General features: G+C 42.0%; 1 protein-coding gene across 1 annotated transcript; it reads left to right on the top strand.

Annotated features, from left to right (window-relative positions):
• The first annotated feature begins 2467 nt into the window (after positions 1-2467).
• LOC128777778 (uncharacterized) lies at positions 2468-23226 on the top strand. Its single transcript, XM_053905306.1, has 6 exons — positions 2468-2729; positions 5856-5978; positions 17879-17959; positions 19332-19603; positions 19663-20110; positions 21788-23226. The coding sequence occupies exons 1-6, from the start codon at positions 2468-2470 to the stop codon at positions 22303-22305; spliced, it is 1704 nt and encodes a 567-aa protein (XP_053761281.1). The 3' UTR covers positions 22306-23226.
• Positions 23227-24090: the final 864 nt, after the last annotated feature.

Below are 24090 nucleotides of genomic sequence, written 5' to 3'. Positions count from 1 at the left end.
CATATATTATAAACAGGGGGTGAGTAGTCGTTTTCACTCATCTCTGTGGTATTATTTTTAAGTTAAAGAAAAGCACACAACAGTATGTGAAGTGGCCAAAGTTTTCTGTAACGCATATTTGAAGTAAATCTGATAGAGCTGTCCTGAGGTACCACATAGCTTCCAGCGAAGGACAGGAGCACAGAGAAATGTAGAATCAAAAGGGCATTTTGTAGTTCATCCTGAAATATTACCCACTCCAGTTTGAGAAATATGAATGGCCACTCTTTAAGTTTCTACATTATGTTGATCCTCAACTCCTTTTAGCTCATCTTCAGGCTCCTAGAACTAACTATATCTACGGAACTGGGGTTCAGGGACCATACATGACTGACCTCCATGTGGCAGCACTTTATTTCCACAAACTTCTTTCCCTGGAATCCCTAGCATGAAGCATATATTCCAAGCCAATTGGACTTCTGACTAGACCCTTGGTTTCTCTAAACCTAGATGGCAGACTGAATGTAAAGATGGCTTAGTGAGAGAACCATGGGACAAAGAATCAGATAGAAATCTCACAGGTCTATCAAGGAATCCAAACATAAACTATTAACTAGCATTATGGTTTTGAACAGGTAGTCTCAAGTTCCTTATTTATCAAATGTGGACATTAAAAAGCCACAGATCTTAAGGGTTAAATGATACAGTATACAGACAAGTTCTTTACACTTTAAAGTAGTAGATTGCCCTGAGGTGTTATCCTATCTTGTTTTGTTCTCCAAGTTCATGTATTTCTCCAGGGAAGAGACTGTATCTTCTCAATTTGTCCTCCCTGACACCTCTTTCATTCTCTAGATGCTATGGGACAGAGAGCAGAAATGAATAACTAAAATGTCATGTGCGTCCAGATTGGTGTCTAAAATTTAGGTTATGTGTCCCTTCCTCTTTTCAATTCACATATGCTTCCTGAAGCCATTTGGCAAATCTGACCTCTGGAAAATCTTATTTTGATAGCACATAGCTAATTAGAAATTGTTTGAAGGTAGGACCCTTAGGCTGTAAGGAAACTTAGAAAAGACAGACTTTCTAATGTGGAACTTAGAGTAGATTCACTGCAGATACACTCTTTTTGATGGGAAGCTTAGATTTTGTGGTTTTTTGGTCACTTGTATACAGCTGCTCAGGATGTATTTTTCTTTAGGGGAAAACACAGCTGAAGGATGTACAATCTTCAGAAAACAGCTGGGACACAAAATCTCATGAGATTATGTCACTCTGCCTCTTAATAATTAAATTACATTATATAATTTGCTGTTTGTACAGTACAGGTTTCTTAACTCTTTTACATTTTTAAGTGTGCAAAACATTGTTGACTATAGGTTCAATATTGTATAACATATCTCTGGAGCTTATTCTTCTTGCTTAACTGAAATTCTCCTCTTATTGATAGGTAACTCCTCATTTCCCATCCCTCGCCTCAGTCCCCGGCAACCACCATTCTACTCTTTGATTTTATGAATTTAACTATTTTATAAACCTAATGTAAGTGAAATCACGCAGTATTTGTCTTTCTGTGACTGGCTTATTTCACTTAGCATAATGTCCTCTGGCTTAATCCATGTTGTCACATATTGCAAACTTTCCCTTCTTTTTAAAGGCAGAATAATATTACATTGTGTGTAGGTACCACTTTTTCTCTATCCATTTATCCATCAGTGGATACTTAGGTTGTTTGCTTATCTTGGCTGTTGTGAATAATGCTACAATGAATAGAGAACTGCTAATAACTCTTCAAAATCTTGATTTCAATTCTTTTAGATAAATAGGTAGAAGTAGCATTGTTCAATTGTATGGTGTTTCTATTTTTAACATCTTAAGGAACTTTCATACTGTTTTTCATAAAGGCTACACCATTTTGAATTCTTAGCAACAGTTGTGCACTGTATTTTAATGGCTGTTATATTCCCATAGTTCAGAGGTGCTTTGCCCTTGACTAATCACCTTCCAGAAGGAGGCACTGGAAGGGCCTCTAAATGTGTTTATAACTTCATGCTTATAAGTTTTTTCTTTTCATTTTTCAGTTATAGACTCAGCTAGAAGCACCAAATACAAAGAAAAAGCCTTAGAAAGAATGAAATAATACTTTCTTCAGAGTCTCTGACCAAATCTGCTTAATATTAATTAAGATTGGGTGATCATACAATGTTAAAAGACAAAGTTGTTAAGAGCTCTGAATGTAGGAAATCTGATTTTACTCTTTCTTAAACACCATGGTAGATGGGCAATTTTAGCAGAAGAAGAAACACTTATAATGATAACTATCTAGAACTTACCCTTTACAAGGTACAGGTAGTTCTATATCCTCTATGTCCATTAACTCAACTCATTAATCCTCTCAACATCCTTCAAGGTAGGTATAATTATGATCTATATTTTATAGAAGTTGATTAATGGCGAAGTGAAGAAGCATGTCTTTGTCACACAGTAAATGGCAAAACTAGACTTTTCACCTAAGCCTGTCTCCATAGACAGTTTCCAGAACCACTGCTCCCTCTCATTTGTAATATGTAAGCAGATCTGCGGTAAAGGCTCTCAGCTCCCACTAGTTACGGTAACTAAAGATTCCTTTGCAGACACATACCTATGTGACAACTGGGCCAATCCTGAGGAGGCAAGAAGCCCATTAGCAATTCAGCTGCAGAAGGTAGATCTGGAATTATTTGTGTTGACACAGACCCAGTATACCTGGAGTGAGTCCTTAGTGTCCCCTGCCATCAATTACAATCTTAGGTTTCCCCAATCTTTGCTCTGCTGGCCCTGGCTATTGTATGAAGCTTCAACTCATTCTCCAACCCGCATCTTTTTTTTAAATTTTTTTTTTCAACGTTTTTTATTTATTTTTGGGACAGAGAGAGACAGAGCATGAACAGGGGAGGGGCAGAGAGAGAGGGAGACACAGAATCGGAAACAGGCTCCAGGCTCCGAGCCATCAGCCCAGAGCCTGACGCGGGGCTCGAACTCACGGACCGCGAGATCGTGACCTGGCTGAAGTCGGACGCTCAACCGACTCCAACCCGCATCTTATATCACTGAAACTGGGACTGCTTTGAATTCCAGCCAGCTTCTCTGCAGCTCTGGGTTTGGCCTGGCTTTTGCAAGTCATCTCAAGAGAGAAGAGAAAGCCAGATCTTCCTCTCATTGCCCTCAGCCACTGACTAGGATTCTGTTATGAACACCTTAGAACTTTGGCCTTAGTGTTTGCTCACAACTCACCATCTTCATTTGGCCCTATGGATTGATCAATTAACTCTTACGCTCTGACAATACATAACAGATTAATGCCATTATAGGAGCCCCTTCTATAAGTGAGGTTAGATTTTCCAGGCCACTTCCTGTTCCCAGTCCCCCTCTTTCTTATCTGTTTTTGTCATAGCATGCCTCATGCCCTGGCCTGCTTGAATTAGGATATAATTCCCTTTATGCTGATCTCTGTGGCACAGCCATTATCAGTTCTGTGCAGCTATTCAAGTTTCATTGCCTCCACTATCAGAACCAACCTGGGGATACTATGAAGCCAGTGGTCTTTGATGCCTCCTGGGCTATTTTAGAAGCTTACCTTGCCCTGAATCCTGATGCCCTCACTCTTTCTTTACCTATTCTTCCTCATATTTTAGGGCCTAGCTGGTGACATTAGTGAGAATGGATTATTCAGATAAACCATTCAGAGACATGGCATTTAACAGGTTATGAAGGACTCTCAGTGGCTAATGCAGCAGTGAAAGTATTTTTAAAGTTGGAAAAAAATCAAAAAATCGAATATTTGCAAGTGTACCAAATGTTAACAGTATTTCTTTAAAACTGTAATATACCTTACAACTTTCAGTGCTGTTTCCTGTGTACTTTGGTAGATTGCAAAAATAGACACATATTCTTTGATTCTTTGATGATTTTCTTATCGAGCTCTTTCCTTTAGTTTGTTCTCAACCATGTGACTTGCTTTAGTCAACGGGACATTTTCAAACATGATGAAGAGGCTTAAAAGGCACATGTGCATTGGGTCTCCCTATTGCTTTTTGGAACCCTGAGATCACCCAGTGAAGAAGCCCAGGTTTGCCTCCGGGAGAATGAGAGACATGTGGAACAGAGATGAAGAGCCTCAGCTCAAGCCCCTAGATAAGTAGCCTGCCATCTCCCAGACATGTGAGTAAAGCCATCTTGGACCACCTAGCCCAAGCCAAGCCACCAACCAGCAGATTTTAGAGAGCAACTCTACTAACCCAGATTGGAAGAACTGTCCAGCCGACCTGTAGAATCATGGAGAGAATTACAATTGTTATTTAAGCCACTAGGCTTTGGCATGGTCTGTTATACACCCAAAGCTGACTGATGGATGCATGTTATCTCATTTGATCCTCATGATTGCCCCACCATGAGGACAGCTTAAGTGACTTGACTAAGATGCTTAACTTGTAAGTGGCAGAGCCAGGACTAGGTCCTGGGTGGGCCCTGAACTCCCATTCCAATGCTCTGTCCACTGTATCTACCTGCCTCTCCATCTGCCAGAGGCATACCTAATGAGCTCATATAGAATAATGAAACATGAGAGTGGAAAAGAGCCTTAGACATAACCTTGTACTACTCTCTTATTGCACACTTGAGGAATCTGAGGCTCAGGAGGGTTTGCCTTAATTTTCAAAGCTCAGAAGGTACATAGCAGGTAACTTTCTCACTCACCTTCTCATGCTCTCTCCACATGGAGCTCTCTGCTCTGGCTGCAGGCCCCATAAAATTCAATGCCTTAAGGCAAGATGGTGACAGTAAGGTAGTGTGGTAGTGGGGACAGCATTTCAGGCCTTTGGTAAGCACATGTATGTGTTTGTATGTTTGGTTCAGGATGCTGATTTTAGAGCTCTCAAATAACAATAGGTGGCTAGCTGTCTCTCCACCTGCTTAAAGTTAACCATTAGTGATTCCTCTTCTCAGAGAGACCAGATGGCTTCCAGAAGGACATTACTGGTAGTTTTCTGCTGCTGTTTAGCAGCAGCTCTGGTAAAAGTCTGGTGTGAAGGAACCACTGGCAAAGAGCTGCTTCTACCTAGAAAAGGAAGGGGAAATAGATCCTGATTTTAGACAAGTCCAACATAGGTACACATAGAAGAACAGAACTTAATTCTGTTCTGGCTTCCTTAGCAGAGAGCTGCCACTTCTGCATCTCGATTTCTTCTCATCCTCATAAAGCCCTTTCTTGGCCAATCTGTATGTATTCAAACAGCCATCCACCAAATTTTGGGGTGCAAGTAAAGCACCTTAATCTTGCCCCAAGCCTAAACAGAGGCCTGAAAATGAGGTCAAGGATCAGGGGCAGGGCTTAGTGGGAGTACCGTTAAAAACCAGCATTAAAAAAAAAAGCATTTTCTTCTAGTGTTGATTTGCAGACCTTCCCTCTCGGATGTAATATTTTAGGTATATTGTTTCTATTCTGTAAAACATCTTCCTTTAGAGAATTGTTCATAAGAAAGTAATTAGATATACAGACACATAGGAGGTGTAGTAATGAGAGCTTACTGTACAATCCATGAAGATTTTTCATGCTTGTAATGGGGAGAAGGCAGGGGTCACATTGCTTGTATTCAAGGGAAGTGAGAGGCACACTTGCTTCTTTTCTCTTATCTAATTACACCTCCCTTGTTATTCCATCTCCTGCCCTTGAGTTCTTTTATAAAGTTATGCTAACTGAAGAAATATCTTATCATTGCTACTTTTATGTGTAATATATATATTTAAATTTCTACTATATACATAAGGGGAAAATGTACTTGAATATTTGTGTTTTTTTCTAGGGGGTTTCTTTTGTGGTAACTCTTTCTGAGTCCTAGATGCCTTATCTGTGTATCAGAAGCACAGCATGAGGGAGAAGGACAAAGAACATTCCTATGGGCATGGCCCTGGGGATACAAGCAGCAGAGAAATTGCTGCTGTCACAGAGGTGGAAACAGGAGGTGATGGTGATGGCCTGACTGTTTAGCTCCAAAGCAGCCTTTAAATCATTTGGTTGTACAAGGTGAATTCATTTAAATAATATAATTTGTTTAAATAATTTAAAAAGAATAATAACAAAAAGCAGCACTATACCCACTTCTTAAACAACACACTACTAATTTGGCTAAATATTAAATGAAGTGAGCTGACAGCCCCAAGGAAAATTCAGATGCCTGCTTTCATCCAAATTGCCTATAAGTGCACAATAGTTCTCATTGTCATATTAGGAAAATTGGGGAGAAAAAAATAGATCTAATTTTCTATTCTTGTCACCATATTGCTCAGAATCCCTGAGTAGCTTCTCAGTTTTACTCTAGATACCAGATGAAAACTTCTAGCCAAGGCCTTCAAAACTGCATATCTGACTTGCCTTTCTTGTCTTCTCTGAGCTCCTTCAGCACCCCAGCGGGGGCCTGCCTCTTCTACAGCACAAACAACTTCCCTATAGCATCCTAAGGTCAGATTTTCCAATCTGTGCACTGGGTGCACACTCTGGCCAGGTACTCAAACAAGCCCAGAGTTTTGCCACGGTGCCTTGCACACACTGGAGTCTCTTGATTTGTCTGCATGTCTGCTCCTTTCCTACCCAGGATTAGGTTAGTATTTGGGAAGATCATCCTGACAAGGGTTTTGTTAATGGAAGGCTGGGTAGGAGGTGACAGAGCAGAGGTTATTGGTAGGGGGAAATACAGGTAATTGGGATGGAAAGGAGTGCCAGAAGTTGTTTCTCTACATCTTGGGAAATTAGAGGAAAGATAATTTAGATCTCAATTCAATATGAAAAGTGAAGGTGAAGGGGGATGTGTTTATTGGATTCCATGCATTTTCATGTACTCATATCAACTCTTAATTATCCAGATGTATTAATGGAAACAGTTCATCTTTTTTACTCTGGTCATATTTTATAATAACTTAAAGAGTGTGTGTGTGTGTGTGTGTGTGTGTGTGTGTAGTTATATATATATTCATCTGTGTGTGAATATATATATATATTCACACACACACAGATGAATATATATATAACTACACACACACACACACACACACTCATATATATATATATATATATATATATATATATATATATATGTTATCTATAGTTACCAGAATTTCATTTTTAGAAGCACATGTATTATCATTGGATCATGTTTAACTACTGAAGTGGTCTTACCATAAAAATGAAAATTACTTGCAGATTATAATTTTCTCCTCTTTAAGGAATAAAAAACCTTATGTTACTGGGGTTAAGGACAGGAAATACTGTTACCCCCAAGGCACAGACGAAGATCCACTATAGTGAAGAGAAAGGGAGAAAGCTTTCTGCTCATGGAGAAGAGCAGGAAATCTTCCTGGGCTCAGACCTGGAGGATAGGACCACTGAGAAAGCACCCCCTTGCCCCAAGATCAGGGTCACAGGGTTTGTTTAAGTCTGAGGTTGACCCAGGATAGCAGAATTCCCAGCTTCCACCCCTTACCCCTCCAGGCCAACAAGCACCAAGAAGTAACAAACAACTGCAGACTATTTTTAGAGAAGTGACAAGAATATGGAGAGAGACCCTCTCAGAGGTGTAGGTGTACAAGCAATGCCTAAAGCTGAGGGTGGAGCAGAATCATTGAAAACACCTTCTGGCACCCCCACCCTAAACATATGGTCACACAAGAAGAATTTGAAGCAGTGCAGTAGAAGTAACCTTAGTGACAGCAATATTAAGTTCAACTCATGGCTAGGTTGACTCAACCACACATGCTAATGGGCTGGTGGAAGAAGAGGCATGACCATTTCTCAGCATGAATTTGATTAACCTAAGTCTCATGAAGTGCCTTGTTAGCTACTGTAGGATTTGGCTTTTACTTTCACTCTGATGGGGAGCCATTGGAGGGCTTTCAACATCATGAGTTTAAGGGGATATGTCTGGATTCTGAATTGGAAGCAGACAGAGGAAGGAAGGGTGAAAAAGCAGGAGATGAGTTAGGAGGCTTTTGCAGTCATCTAGGTGAGAGATGCTTTATGATTTCCGATACTAGCAATGGAGGTGGTGAGACAAGCTCAGTCTCAGATCTGTTTTGAAGGTAGAGCCAATAGGCTTTGATAATGGATTGAGAGGTAGAGGAGAACGAGAAATAGGAACAATAACTCCAAGATTTGTAGCCTAAACAGCCAGAAGAGTAATTTGACCATTAATACATGAGGGACAATGGAAGGAGGGACAGATGGGGAAAGTATAAGCAGGCATTTGGGTTGGGCCATGTTGAACATGAGAAGCCTATTCGACATCACAATGAAGCTAATGAGTAGACAGTTGAAGATAGGAACCTGAGTTCAGGGGAGACAGTAGGCGGGGGATTAAATTTGGACAGTATCAGCAATTAGATGGTGTTTGAAGCAATGAGACTAGATGACATCGTCTAGGGAGTGTCAGTGGAGAAAAGAAAAAGCTTAAGGACCGAGCTCTGGGCTCTCCAACATTCAGAGGTAGCAGAAATGAGGAGAAGTCAGGAAAGAAAATAGAGAACAAATAGTGAGGTAGGAAGAAAACCAAGAGAACAATGTCCTTCTAGGCAGGTGAATAATGCTTCAAAAAGGGAGTGGTCATCTATATTAAATGCTGCCAATAGATAGAGATGAGGACTGAAATTATATTTTATGGCTTTAGTTCTCTGTGATATTAGGGTAAATTTTTTTTCCAGTTTGTTGGTTTAAAATAAACTTTTTAGGGGTATCTGGGTGGCTCAGTTGGTTGAGCATCCTACTTTGGCTCAGGTCGTGATCTCACAGTTCATGAGTTCAAGCCCCACATTGGGCTCAGAGCCTACTTTGGATCCTCTTTTCCCCTCTCTGCTCCTACCCCGCTTTCTCTTTCTCTCAAAAATAACCATTAAAAAATTCTTCAATAAGATAAATATATAATATTTTTAAAGATATTTTGACATAGAAAAGGTATCAATTTTATGTAATAAATTCCATTGAAAATTTTCTAATTTCTTTTGATTTTTAACTTGGGACAAACTTTTTCATACAGAAATTAGAAATTATGTTTTATTCTAGTTTTTATAGATTACTATATTTCAATATTTGTAAATAGCTTAAATTCCAACATCAGAGAGATACATCATGATTTAGTTAACAATTTGCTTAATGTTAAAAATTTATATTTCAAATTTTTGTTGATACAAAAAATACCGTAAAGATATTTTTGTGTGTCATTATACCTCTCTCCATCTTCCAGAACGTTATTTTTTAAAGGTTTATTTATTTATTTTTTGAGAGAGAGAAAGAGAGAGAGAGAAGTGGAGGAGGGGCAGAGAGAGAGGGAGAGAGAGAGATCCCAAGCAGGCTCTGCACTGTCAGCGTCAAGCCTGACATGGGGCTTGAGCTCATAAACTGTGAGATCATTACCTGAGCCAAAACCAAGAGTCAGATGTTTAACTGACTGAGCCATCCAGGCACCCCAAAGAGTGTAATTTTTTTTAACATGACTCATCAGTACATAGATAAATAAAATTTTTCATTGTATATTATATCTAGAAAGCCACAGGTACTAAAATTTGAATACATGTCACAAGTATAGAATAATTTTGTCTTAATTTTTCTTGCATTAACGCCAAAGGAAACTATGCAGACAAAAAATCAAAAACAGTCTTCCCTCCATATAAATGCACCCCACGTATGTGATAACAATGCTTTTAACAATCAAAAATAGCACAACTTCATAACCAGTGATTAAAAAAAATACCATAAACATTTAAAGGCAAGGAATATACTACCTACATTTTTAAAGATATCTTTTAGGAATATGCTTACATGCAAAAACTAGTAAGCTATAAAATTAAACACTATAACGTTCTGAGGTTGCATTCACATTCTGTGGAAAGGAAAAAAAAGAAAAAAAAAGCATAACATTTAAAATACTTTCTTAATCCTTCAGACCTGAAGTTTAAGAAATTTATTCACTAATTCAACAAAAATTTTTGAGTACCTCTTTGTTCACCTATACATTCCAGGAAGTGTTCTAGGTGCTAGTGCTACAGTAAACAAACAGGGGAAAAAATCCCTGCCCTGGTGGAATTTACATTTTATCTGGGGGAGACAGAGCAATAAACAAATATCACAATACATAAGTAAATTATATAGTATAAGATATAGTCATAATTTAAAAAGTAGGTTTTATAGTATTTTAAAAGGGGATATATGTTATGGAAGGAAATAGAGCAGGGTAAGGGAGATTGAGTGATGGTGGAAAGGCAGTGGTGATAATCTGAATGAGACGCTCAAGGTAATCCCCATTGAGGTGCCATTGTTGAACAACTAGAAGGACGCAAACAGGTGAAGGAGTGTGCCAAGTGGAGGAAGAGGGCTCCAGATAGAGTGAATAGCTGGTGCAAAGGTCCCTGGGGATACCATGTGTGATATGTGCGATGATATGAAGGAGGCCCATTTACTTGGATCAGAGTGAATGAAAGGGAGAGTAGTAGATTTGGCTGGAGAGATAATAGGAGACCAGATCATCTAGGGCTTTATAGGCTACTGTAGAGATTTTGCTTTTATTCTGAGTGACACTGGGAGCTACTGCAAAGTTTTTAACAGAAGGGAGACATCATCTGGCTTACATTTTAACAAGATCCTCACTCTCTGTGGAGAATAGACTATAAAGGGCAAAAGTAGAATAAGAGAGGTCAACAAGGATGCTTCAGTATTAATCCCATTGAGAGATAATAGCAAATTAGATTGATTTGGACTGAATTGCAGTAGATAAGAAGAAGATTCTGGCTATATTCCAGAGAAAGAAAAGACTGGTTTGTTTATGTACCAAACATAGGATATGAGAGAAAGTAAGAAGACAAGGATGACTCCAAGTTTTGAAGCCTGAGCAACCAGAAGGCTGGAGTTGCTATGAACTGCCACGACATGAGAAGGCTGTGGGTAGAAGAGATTTGGGTGAAAAATCAGTTCAGTTTTGAACATATTAAGATTAAAATATCTATTAGATGTCCAAGGGAGTTATTGAATAGGTAAGTGGATAATTGAACATTTAAGTCTTGGACAGAAGACAGGTCCAGATTGGAGAGACATACTTGTGAGTTGGTAACACAAGAAGATGGATCATAGCATTAAGAAAGTAAGTTTAAGTAGAGAAGAGTTCCCAGAACTGAGCACTGGGGCCACTCTGATGTTAGGAGTTTAGGGAGAAGAGCAGGAACCAGCAAAGGAGACTGAGAACGAGCAGCCAGAGAAGTAGGAGGAAATCCAGGTCAGAGTTTGCCTTGGTAATTAAGTGAGGAAAATACTTTTAAGAGGGAGGAAGAGATTTAACAGTGTTAAATTGTTTTTCCTCAAACTTCAGCTTTACAGAAACATGTTCTCATACAATCAGAATGTACAAATCTGTTTAAAACAAAGCACTATTTGTTCATAGGGGTTTTTTTTAATGTTCAGTTAAGTTAAAGATATTATTTTCTAGGGAGACTGTCAATTATATAATCTGTTGTCCAAGCATTATATTAATTTATGGCTGTGCTGTCATCATTACTCAACCATTTTCTCCAAAATAAACATTTATAAATTGGGCCTCTACACATTATTTTGATAGTAATATATGTCAAAGCAACCATCCCTTAAAATGATTGTTGGGAGGCAGTTATCATGGACCTCTTATGTTTCTGTGTATCTTTGAGTAAGACTGCCTTTGTTCCAGATTATTTTTTCAAGGATGTCTATATACCACACAATCTTGGAAGATTGAGATGGTGTCTGCCTCCAGAAGAGAGGGCAGGTTTTTTTACTGTCCAAAATAGTGAAGATAATGTCTTCTTGTGGAAGAAAGATCCTAGCAGTTCAGAGTAAGAAATGGAGGTTTTCCAAGTGTAGGTTCCTCAATTGTGATGTAAATCCACTGTGTAAATAGCCTCACATTTGTTTAACTCCCTTGAAATTTTGGGGGCAAAGGAAACCATTGTGAATATAAAGCTTATCCTTCCTGCTGTGTTAATGAGTAACAAGGCTCTTTGTCTCTGACCCAACAGTCTCATGTCTTTTGCCAACATCTCTGAAACTAAGCAAGCTAACTTTTTAGCTTGCAAGAGGAATAAAATCTCAGCTCTTTCACAATGATTACAGATAAATGAGTTTCAAATCTGTCAAATTTATTTAAACCTTTTTAGCCACCAGCAAGTTGACATGTAACACATTTTAAGGAGAAAACCTTGCAATTAGATCAAGTTATATATGTCAAATATTTACATGTCTCTCTCTCTATATTTATACATACACACACACATATAGACATGTCTATGTTTATATATCACCCAATAAGGGTTTATTATGATAAATAATTGAAGTGTTGAGTCTATTGAAAAGAGACAAAGAAGGTGTATTCATTCCTAGGGCTGCCATGACAGCCTATAAATATCACAGACAGGGTGGCTTAAATAACATAAGTTTATTTTCTCATAGTTCTGGAGGCTAGAAGTTCAAGATCAAGGTGTCAGCAGATTTGAATTCTTCAGAGGCCTTTCTCCTCAGTTTGCAGATAGCTGACTTCTTGTGTCTTCACATGGTCACTCCATAGTCTGTGTGTTTTTTGTCCTAATCTTTTCTTATAAGGACACCAGTCATATTGGATTGGCCCATCCATATGATCTCATTTTACCTTGATTATCTCTTTAAAGCCCTAATTCACTTCCAGTTTCCAGTCTGGTGTGTAAGAAGCTTAGATGTTTCCATTCCACCCTAGCAACAAATAAAAAGCTGAATATTCTAAAAAATCAGCCACTCTTAGATCAGTAAGGGCAGTGAGGTCACAGGGCAAGCCACTGCCACTAAGACTGAAGAACTGACAGGCCAATACCGAGAATTGAATTTACCAGAGCTGAAACCGCTGTGGGAAGCAGTGCTGGGATAGGGAAATCTGAACTGTAATGGACAAATTGTTGGAGGCTTATTGTGGACAAGTCAGAGATGAAAACTCCAGGGGAGGCAAGGCATTGTGTCCCCCACCTTGCCTCACACACACACTTTTGTGAATTTTACCTTTCAGAGCTCTACCAATTTTCACACTTACTACCAGAGATAATTCCTCTCATTCTTCCAACAGAAGAGGAAACTGAATCATTTTGAAATACACCAGAGCACTCTGTTCTCCCTAACAAGATCTACCCTTGGGGGAAGGTATTTAACCAGAGCCTAAACTCCAGGGGTTTTATCAGAGCCTAATTCACACAGGGAAGAGGAAATATCCAACCACATCTGACTCTAGCCTTCCATTGGAGAAGAGAAATACCCAACTCCAGCTCACTCTACCCATCCTGGTCCACTTAGGGGAGAGGGTATGAGAAACATATGTGAAGCTCAAGTCTGAGTAGGGCTTGTTCACTAAGACTGAGACCTAATCAAATGACTAATCCCTCTCCCCACACCTCACCACTGTAGCATTTCCTTTTATCCAGTACATCATGCCAGGCTATCAAGAGAAAATTATAAGGCCTAATTCTAAATATAGTCACATTCTGAGGTATGAGGAATTAGGACTTCAATATATGAATTTTAGGGGTAGGAGATACAATTCAGGCTATAAAAGAAAAGAAGTATCTGATTTAGTTTATGCTAATAAATAGACTTTTCATAAATTATTTCATTAGAAAGATACTTATGGCTGGTGGACTCTTTTATTATTTACTAGAGACATCTTTAGTGTCCTTTCAATTGCACACTACAGACATGCTAATTAAATACATAATAGAAATATTAGTCACCATAATAATGGTGTGGGGGTGAGGAGGAACTGGAAAATGTGATCATGTTCTTTATTTAAGTTTACTTTGGTATATAAGCACATAGGAAATACAAATTTCTCTCTTCCAATCTTTCTGCTTCATTAACTTTTCAAATGTCATATGTCATTGCCAATAATTGGATACAGGATATAAGTCTTTCAAACTAGCAGATTAAAAGTGGCAAGTGCAAAGTACTTCATTGTATTTTAATTCTCTTCTTCCTGAGGTCACACACTTTGGAGGAGGACTGTGAGAATCTGTTATGGTTTGAGGTTTTGGTAATTGGCTTGAACTGTTGGCTACTGGCAGGCTCTTTGCTTATTGGGGAGAAACTTTAACCTAACTTTAATTGGCCAACAGAAGCTTGCCCTTTTATTTGTAAATAGTGGCTTATGCTAGGAGAGATGGTAATTCAATAGGGTTCAGAACCTTCTCTTGCCTCAAGACAGGCTTGCTTGCAATTAGAAACTTAATTTTAAGTTGGACAGTACTAACAGTCCAGCCTTTCTGCAGAGCTCTCCAGTGGCAAGCTGAGTGCCATACAGCTCTTTAAAAAAGTGGTTCTTAATAAGAAACTGACCCTACTCCTAGGTGGCTTTGTTAGGAAAAGAGTTCTTGTAGATGAGAAGAATCCAGAAACACTCCTGCTAGGAGGAAGGAAGGCTGCATTCTGGAGGTTTTCAGTCTCTTCTGGCAGAACTGAACTCAGGTGTTTAAACAACTTGAAAACAGTCCCAAATTTCTTTACTTATTCTCTAATACTCTCTCACCATCATTTCTTTCTTTCTTTTTTTTTAATGTTTTATTTATTTTTGAGAGACAGAGACAGAGTGTGAGCAGGGGAGGGGCAGAGAGAGACACAGAATCCAAAGCAGGCTCCAGGCTCTGAGCTGTCAGCACAGAGCCCAACGTGGGGCTCAAACCCACAAACCGTGAGATCATGACCTGAGCCAAAGTTGGATGCTTAACTGACTGAGTCACTTAGGTGCCCCTACAATACCACCATTTCTACCTAAAACACAGGAATACAGATGTGACTCTGTGCCCTAAATTAGTCTGGGACATATTGGAGCCAGCTTTCCAAGTTAGATTTATAAATTAAATGCCAAGGGTGACCATGGGCTGCAACAATAAAACATTAATCAAGTTGATGAAGGAGCATAAGGCAAGCTGAGGGCAAAGCACAAACTAATAACAATCCCCGACTCCAACTGGAATATGTGTGATATTCCTCAGGCACTCCTGGATGCCCAAGAACAAAACAGATGGTTAATTGATAGAAATCACAGCCATGCAAGATATGAGTCTCCATCAGTTTACAAATATCTTAGTTATCAAAAGCCTAATCTCCAGAAACCAATAGACTCAGTTTCCTGAAGCCCCAACATCACCCCCCCCCCCCCACCATAGTGATGTGGGGAACAAAGGCAAGAAGGAAATAGCAGATAAAGTTGAATTTCCTCATATCCTGCCACCCATTGACAAATAATTGAGACAAATACAGAGTATAACATTTCTCAAGGAACCCCCTACTATCCTAATATTAATGCCTCACTAGAGGGAAAATAACCTTAGCTTGACAATAGGAAGGCCCCTGACTTCTTAAGATTCCTCTTTAGCATATCAAAGTCCTTCTGGAGGCCATAAAAGTCCTTATGGAAGCCTCCCTTTTGCCTTTACCTCCCCCAACTCCATAGTATATAACCAGTCACTCTTCACAACCCCAGTGCAGCTCTTTCTGCCCATGCATGGGTCCTTCCCCCATGCTTTAGTAAAATTACTTTTTTTTAAAGCACCAAAGATATTAGCTCTGAAACCCTAACGTTCCAAAACCCCATCAAAGTGCATATCTAAACATACTACTAGACTAAAATAATTAAATACAGTGAAATCTTGGATTGTGAGTCACTTGTTCTCAATAAATTTTAACTTGATAAAAAGTGATGTCTTGCAATACGAGTAGTATGTGATGCCAAATGTCACATGATCACAACTGAGCCAATGGTTCTTGAAATTCGCTTTGATATATAAGTGCTATGGATTACAAGCAGATTTCTGGAATGAATCATGCTCGCAAACCAAAGTTCTATTGTATATCATCTCACTTCCCTTTGGAAACAATGAGAATATACGTGTCTGCTCAATTATAGGTACAATAGCAACCTAAGAGCGTATATAAGGCAGCCTTTTAGGAGTCTTGTAAGGAAAGTGATAAGTGTTGGTTTTGAGAACTTTCAGCAAGTGGTAGAATTGATAAATCAAATAGAGGAAAAACCCAGCTTGGTTGAGAGATGGGATTGGGATGAGTAAATATACATTAATAAATACCTATAGAATCAAATTGAAAAAAAATTAGTTTTCTTTTTGTTCTCTTCAACATTTTGAGTTATCCATCTCTTCATGGAGGCAGATGATCTACAGCTGAGTTCTGCAAGTTCACTGAGCTGCAGGGTCTTAGGTGAGGCACGTCCCTGTTTGTGTTCCTTTCCTTTATTATTTGGCATTCTTTTTGACACATGAACCTTGGATTCTGGGAGGCCAAGCTCCAGTACTCATGTCCACAGTACCTCACTGAGTGTCTTCTCAGGTATTTCACATGCACGATTTCTTAAGCATATCATTAATTCTTAACCCATAAGGTGATAGAAAAGATTTTATTATTGCACCCTTCAGATGATGTGGAGAATATTGGGGTATGGAGCTGATGGCCAAGAAAGAATTCTTGAGACAGCTTAGGTGCAAAAAGAGAGTTTTATTAAAGCACAGGGACAGGACCTGTGGTCAGAAAGAGCTGTACTTGGGTTGTGAGGAGTGACTGATTATATAAGATTTTCTATCCTATGAAGGGGAGGGTGGTGTAAGGGTCCCAGGAAATTGAATCTATAGGTTTCTGGATGTTTGACTATTGATATAATTGCTTTTCTCTTGTAAATCATTAAGACAGTTGTAAACTGATAGAGACTCTGGCCTGCATGACCGTGATCTCTGTCAGTTAACCACCTGTTTTTCCTGTAGCAAAGCGTTAACATTAAGACAATTGGGCGTTCTGAAGGAATGTCACTCTGCTGTCTCAAGGACTTGACAATGGGCCGTAAGTTGTACAGAAATTTAATTTTTTTCTTTTGCCTTTGTTTCACACATCACAGATGAAGAAACAAAATCCCACATGTTACACAACTGTGTAAATTTTAAATCCACTGCTATTTCCATTTTTTTCATCTATATCCTTTGTTTGATCCCTCCAGATACTTTTCATACTAGGGTCACTCTGAAACATACAGCTGATGTGTTATCCCTCATGCCCAACAGTTGCATGTATTTTTAAATTTTTTAAATATTTATTTTTGAGAGAGAGAGAGAGACAGACAGAGCATGAGCAGGGGAGGGGCAGACAGAGAGGGAGACACAGAATCTGAAGCAGTCTCTAGTCTCTGAGCTGTCAGCACAGAGCCCAACACAGGGCTTGAGCCTATGAACCATGAGATCGTGACCTGAGCTGAAGTCTGACTCTTAACTGACTGTGCCACCCAGGTGCCCCAACAGTTGTATATTTAATAGGAATATTGGATATCTTTATGTAAAATGAAAGGAACAGCTTTGAATCCAAATGACAGCCCCACCTTAGTTTAAAGCTAGGTTCTCTTTTCTGCTTATTATGGATCTTTGATAAGAAATACAATTGCTGAGAAGTTTGTTTTGCTTGCTGTTTGCTACGAGCATTGTGAGACCTTTCCTGATTGTAACCCACTGTAGAATGGGCTGTAAAACTTCCTAAATGTAGTCTGATATGTAATGGAATGAGTGATTGTATACAAACTAACCGGCATTTCTCGCTTCTGTAAACCTGCCTGCTTAGCACATTCCTCACCTACCCCCTTCCCCCTTTCTTCCTCCCGCCACAAGTAAAAAACCTCCCCTGTGCTATTTGTCTCTGTCTATAAAAACGCTATACCAACCCTATTCGTGGCCTCTTGTGTCACCGGCGACGAGTGCGCAGAGGACCAGGTTCGAACCTGCAATAAACGACCCTTGCCGCTTGGCTTTGACTTACGACTCTGGTGGTCTTTTGTGGGAGGTTTTGGAACTTCAGGCATTACATTTGGAGGTTCCACCGAGATCTCCCCCGAGCCCACCAGACTTCTGGTCAACGGGTCGCATTTGATTCCGATCGGTAAGTAAGCCGGCTCTAACGTTCTTCCTTTTCTCTCTGATCTGTGTTTCTTCTCTGGAGAACCGGTTCTGTCTGGAAGCTGGTGTGACCCTGGCGGACGCGCTATAGGGCACCCAGCCGGGGTCAGTTGGAGACGTCCACTGACATCTGGGGGCCTTCTTGGCCCATCTGGGGACCTTCTTGGCCCATCTGGGGGCCTTCTTGGTCCATCTGGGGACCTTCTTGGTCCATCTGGGGGCCTTCTTGGCCCATCTGGGGGCCTTCTTGGCCCATCTGGGGACCTTCTTGGTCCATCAGGGGACCTTCCTGGTCCATCGGGGGGCCTTTTTGGCCCATCAGGATTCTTTTCTGTGGGCTGCTTATGCCCAACGCGCCTGCGAACTAAATACTTTCATTTTCTCTATGAACTTCCAGAGTGCTAAGAAATATCTCTAGGCGTCTAAAAAGAAAAAAAACCATCTAGGCATGCCAATTGTTACCCGTATTTTGATGTGATGTGTGTCTGTGTGTCTGTCTGTTAAATCGACTGGAATGATTGTTGGGAGTCAGGGGCACGCGCCTGACTTACCCTATGTGTAGTCCCACGGCATAAGCTACGGGATTCGAGTGGGCTCTAACCCGATTTCCGCGGTGATCCTCATATGGCTTAAGGCGGTCAAAATTTATTTTGATCCAAGCAGGGGGTTTATACCTGCCCGCCCATGCTAAGAGGCACCTAAGTTCCCGCGAGGGACGCGGACGGGCGAGTACGCGAGTGCTTCTATGTCAGTCTAAATGTATTGTCACCCCTGGGCCCTTGTAATAACCGCCGTCCTAGCCATAACCCTTTCTGTTGGGCTGGCCGAGACGGCCCCAGAAAGTTGAAACCACTGTCAGAGATTCTTGTTGGCTCTTGTTTTTCTTTCGTGCGTCGGATGTTTTATTGGAATTAAGTGTTTTTTCGGCTGATCAGAATTAATTATTCCATCCTTTGTTCCTCTTTCCTCCTTCCTCAGCTGCCTGCGGCTTTCCCTCCCGCCCCTCCCCCCGGGGCCCAGCCAGGCCGCCAGGGGTCTCACCCTCGGAGGTCGCCTGTGCAAACTCCATCGCTGATTTCAGCCGCTTCAGGGCCCCCTCCGTGCCGCCCCCTTCCCTTCTCCTCTTCCTCAGAATCATAACATGGGCCAAACGCAGAGCACCCCTCTCTCCCTCCTTCTCGCCAACTTCAGGGATGTAAAAGCTAGAGGACACAACTTAAGCCTAGACATTCACAAAAGGAAGTTGATCACCTATTGCCGCTCTGCATGGCCCACCTTTGGGGTCAATTGGCCTACAGAGGGAACCTTCTGCCTCCCTGTGGTCCTTAAAGTAAAATAAAAAATTTTCCTACCAGGGAAAGAAGGTCACTCGGATCAGATTCCCTATATTCTGGTGTGGCAAGATTTAGTAGAAAACCCACCTCCTTGGATGGCCTCTTCCTTAATAGCAGAGTCATGCCAAATCCTAGCGGCTAAACCTATCAACCCTCCCAAGCCGCCAACTCCAACTGCACCCCCTGTTCTCCCCGACAACCAAGATTTACTTTCCCTTGACCCTCCCCCTTACCAGATTCCTCCTCTTATTCCGAAAGCTGCCCCTATCCCTGCTGCGCCGGCAGAGCCTCCCGTAGCCCAGCCCATAGGAGAACTAGAGAATAGGGAGGCTCAACCCGCGCCCAAGCCTAGTGGGGGCAAAGTCCAAGGGCTGCCGGACATACCCGTAGGCGGGCCCCACATGAGCCAGGACTCCGCCTTCCTGACTCCACCGTAGCTTTACCCTTACGGGAAATAGGGCCTCCCGATGAGACGGGGAACCCCCGACTTCAATACTGGCTCTTCTCTATCAGTGACCTATATAACTGGAAAACCCAGAATGCCCGATTTTCTGACAACCCTAAAGATTTAATAAGTCTCTTAGACAGCGTTATGTTTACCCACCAACCCACCTGGGATGATTGTCAGCAGCTCCTCCGAATCCTGTTCACCACTGAGGAGCGAGAAAGAATTCAATTGGAAGCAAGAAAGCTGGTTCCTGGAGATGACGGCCAACCCACTGCTAACCTTGATCTCATTAATGCAGCTTTTCCCTTGACCCGACCCCCACAGGATGGCTGGGACTACAACACGGCAGAAGGTAGGGGACGGCTACGCATTTATCGCCAGACTCTAGTGGCGGGTCTCCGGGCTGCTGCACGCAAGCCCACTAATTTGGCAAAAGTGTATTCAGTGATACAAGGTAAGACAGAGAGCCCTGCCGCTTATTTAGAAAGATTAATGGAAACCTTCAGACAGTATACCCCCATGAACCCCGAGGCCCCCGAAAATCAAGCTGCTGTTGTAATGGCCTTTGTAAATCAGGCAGCCACTGATATTAAAAAGAAACTCCAGAAACTAGAGGACCTGGAGGGAAAACAGATTCAGGACTTAGTCCGCATTGCCCAGCGTGTCTTTAATAATAGAGAGACTCCAGAGGACAGGCAACTTAAAGCCACGTCATGATCAAAAACCGTGGCAGCCAAAAACCACACCCGCCCTCTTCACTCAAGATGCAGAATAGGGGGGACGGGGTTCGGATCCCCTCCCCGAACCTAGGGTAATGCTACAAGTGGAGGGGAACCCAGTTCAATTTCTAGTTGACACAGGAGCACAACATTCGGTCTTGATCAGGCCCCATGGAAAAATTTCTAAAAAATCTTCCTGGGTCCAAGGGGCTACCGGAATAAAAAAATATCCCTGGACCACCCAGAGGACTATGGATCTAGGAAATGGAAAGGTCACCCATTCCTTCCTAGTCATCCCCGACAGCCCATGCCCCTTATTAGGAAGAGACTTACTCACTAAAATGGAGGCCCAAATTCATTTTACGCCAGGGGGCCCCCAAGTGACTGGCCCTCACAACCAGCCCATTACCACACTTACTCTAAGATTAGAAGATGAATATCGACTCCACCAGGGGCCACCCTCACAAAGTCAAAACATAGAGCCCTGGCTCCAACAGTTTCCAGGAGCATGGGCTGAAACCGGGGGTATGGGGTTGGCTAAACATCGCCCAGCTCTATTCATAGAGCTGAAACCGGGGGCAGATCCAGTTCGGGTCCGACAATACCCGATGTCAATGGAGGCCAGAAATGGCATCACGCCACATATCCGTCGCCTCCTAGACTTAGGCATCTTGCGTCCCTGCCATTCAGCCTGGAACACCCCCCTGCTGCCTGTACGAAAACCTAACAGTGCGGACTATCGTCCGGTACAAGATCTGAGAGAAGTTAACCGCCGAGTCATGGACATACACCCAACAGTACCCAACCCCTATACCCTCCTAAGTGCCCTCAGCCCAGAAAGACAATGGTATACTGTCCTTGATTTAAAAGATGCTTTTTTCAGCCTGCCTCTGGCCCCCAAAAGTCAAGAGCTCTTCGCCTTCGAGTGGTCCAATCCTGAGAGAGGCATAAATGGGCAACTCACCTGGACCCGGCTCCCCCAAGGATTTAAAAACTCACCCACCTTGTTCGATGAGGCACTTCACTAGGATCTGGGTGAGTACCGAAATCAAAACCCCAAAGTGACTCTCTTGCAGTACGTTGACGATCTTTTAATTGCCGCTGAGACTGCCGAAGCTTGCTTGCAAGGCACCAAAAATCTCCTCCGGACACTTGGTGCCCTGGGGTACCGGGCTTCAGCAAAGAAAGCCCAAATTTGCAGATCCGAGGTAACCTACTTGGGGTATCTGTTAAGAGAAGGCCAACGATGGCTCACTGATGCACGGAAGGAAACCGTCCTCCGCATCCCCCGACCCACAACGCGAAGGCAGACCCAGACTTGGATACCCCCCTCCATGACTGCGCTGAGATATTGGCACAGGTTCATGGAGTTCGGGAAGATTTACAGGATCACCCGCTGCCAGACGCCGAGGTTACCTGGTTCACTGACGGCAGCAGCTTTGTACATCAAAGTCAAAGGTACGTGGGGGCAGCAGTCACAACTGAAACTGAGACTGTTTGGGCAGAGCCTTTGCCAGCTGGCACCTCTGCCCAACGAGCTGAACTTGTGGCCTTAACCAAGGCAATGACTTTGGGAAAAGACAAAAAACTAAACGTGTATACCGATAGCAGATATGCTTTTGCTATGGCCCACACACATGGAGCTATATACAGAGAGAGGGGACTGTTAACTGTAGAGGGGAAAACTATCAAAAACAAAGAAGAAATATTGGCTCTTTTAAAGGCACTCTGGCTGCCTAAACGACTAGCCATCATACATTGCCCAGGCCACCAAAAACTGGTCACACCGGTGGCCAGAGGAAATAATTTGGCTGACCAGGTGGCCTGAGAGGCAGCCTTACAGGTGGACTGTGCTTTAATGACCACCCTACCAGACCCCGGTTCAGCTAGTTTACCAGAAAATCCCGCCTACACTAAAGAAGACCTAAACTGGATCCAAAAATTACCTTTAACTCAGTGCCTTAACGGATGGTGGAGAGCAGCAGACTGTAGCATAATCCTCCCAGAAGAAATGGGAAATAAAGTCTTATCCAAGATGCACCGAGCCACTCATATGGGCACAAGAAAAATGCAAGACTTAATAAGACATGCTAGGATCATTAAAGACTCCAGGACAAAAATTGAGCAGATAGTTACTAGCTGTAAAGCTTGTCAATTAACTAACGCCACCAACCACGGGAAAAACCCTGGCTCCAGAACCCGCGGAACCAGGCCGGGAGCCTATTGGGAAGTAGACTTCACCGAGGTAAAGCCTAAAAAATATGGATATAAATATTTGTTAGTGTTTATAGATACCTTTTCAGGATGGACAGAGGCCTTCCCCACCAAGCATGAGACTGCGCAGATAGTAGCAAAGAAAATGTTAGAAGACATCATACCCAGGTACGGATTCCCTACCCTAATAGGATCAGACAACGGACCAGCATTCATTTCAAAGGTAATACAAGGGATAGCGCAGTTTATTGGGGCTGATTGGAAACTACATTGTGCATATAAACCCCAAAGCTCAGGACAGGTAGAAAAAATGAATAAAACTCTAAAAGAGACCTTAACTAAATTGACCATAGAGACTGGCGCTAATTGGGTAGTCTTACTCCCCTACGCTCTGTTCAGGGTGCGGAACTCCCCTTACAAACTGGGATTAACCCCCTTTAAAATCATGTATGGAGTGCCCCCCCCTATAATTCCCAACCTACAGTCTAATGTGTTAACTGAATCTGATGATCATAAACTTATTTCCCTGAGGGAACTCCAGCACACCCACCAGGAAGTTTGGCCTAGATTGAAAGCCATTTATGAGAACGGGCCCCCTCCTGAGCCGCATCACTACCGACCCGGAGATTGGGTATACGTGCAGGGAACACAAGCAAGAGACCCTCCAACCACGGTGGAAGGGACCCTATATTGTGATCCTAACCACACCCACTGCTCTCAAAGTCGATAGGATTGCTACCTGGATCCATTACACCCACGCCCGACCAGCTGATCCCTTTGCGGTTCGAGAAGACTTCGTGCCGGAAGCCAACACCGCCTGGACGGTTGACCAGAGTAAGACCCATCCTTTAAAATTGACTCTGCATCGAAAACCTGACCCCGAAAACCAGCTGAGACCAAAGGCCTGGGTGTCCCATACCAAGACTGTTGCAGCAGCTCTGGACCCACAATAATCGGAGGAACACTCATTAGCGTGCTCCTGTTCACCTCCTACGGACTCATAAGTATTGCAGGCAACCCCCACATACCCTATACTTTAACTTGGGAGGTTTCTAATTTAAAAACCCAGAAAGTCTATAATACTATCCTGCTCTCCGCTTTACTCGGGCCTCTGGCCATTCTACTTCTCGCTCTCACGTTAGGCCTCTGCATCATAAACAAAATTATTAATTTTATCCAAGACAGGTTCAATGCTGTACAATTAATGGTCTTACGAACTCAGTACCAACCGCTCGAGACATTACAAATAAAAAACTGAAGATCCAAGATTGGCTCTTTAGGCACAAGGAAAAGGGGGGAATGAAAGGAACAGCTTTGAATCCAAATGACAGCCCCACCTTAGTTTAAAGCTAGGTTCTCTTTTCTGCTTATTATGGATCTTTGATAAGAAATACAATTG

Source organism: Panthera pardus, unplaced genomic scaffold, assembly GCF_024362965.1.
Source record: "Panthera pardus isolate Hobbes unplaced genomic scaffold, ASM2436296v1 HiC_scaffold_17, whole genome shotgun sequence".
NCBI lineage: Eukaryota > Metazoa > Chordata > Mammalia > Carnivora > Felidae > Panthera > Panthera pardus.
This window is presented reverse-complemented; position numbering and strand designations above follow the sequence as displayed.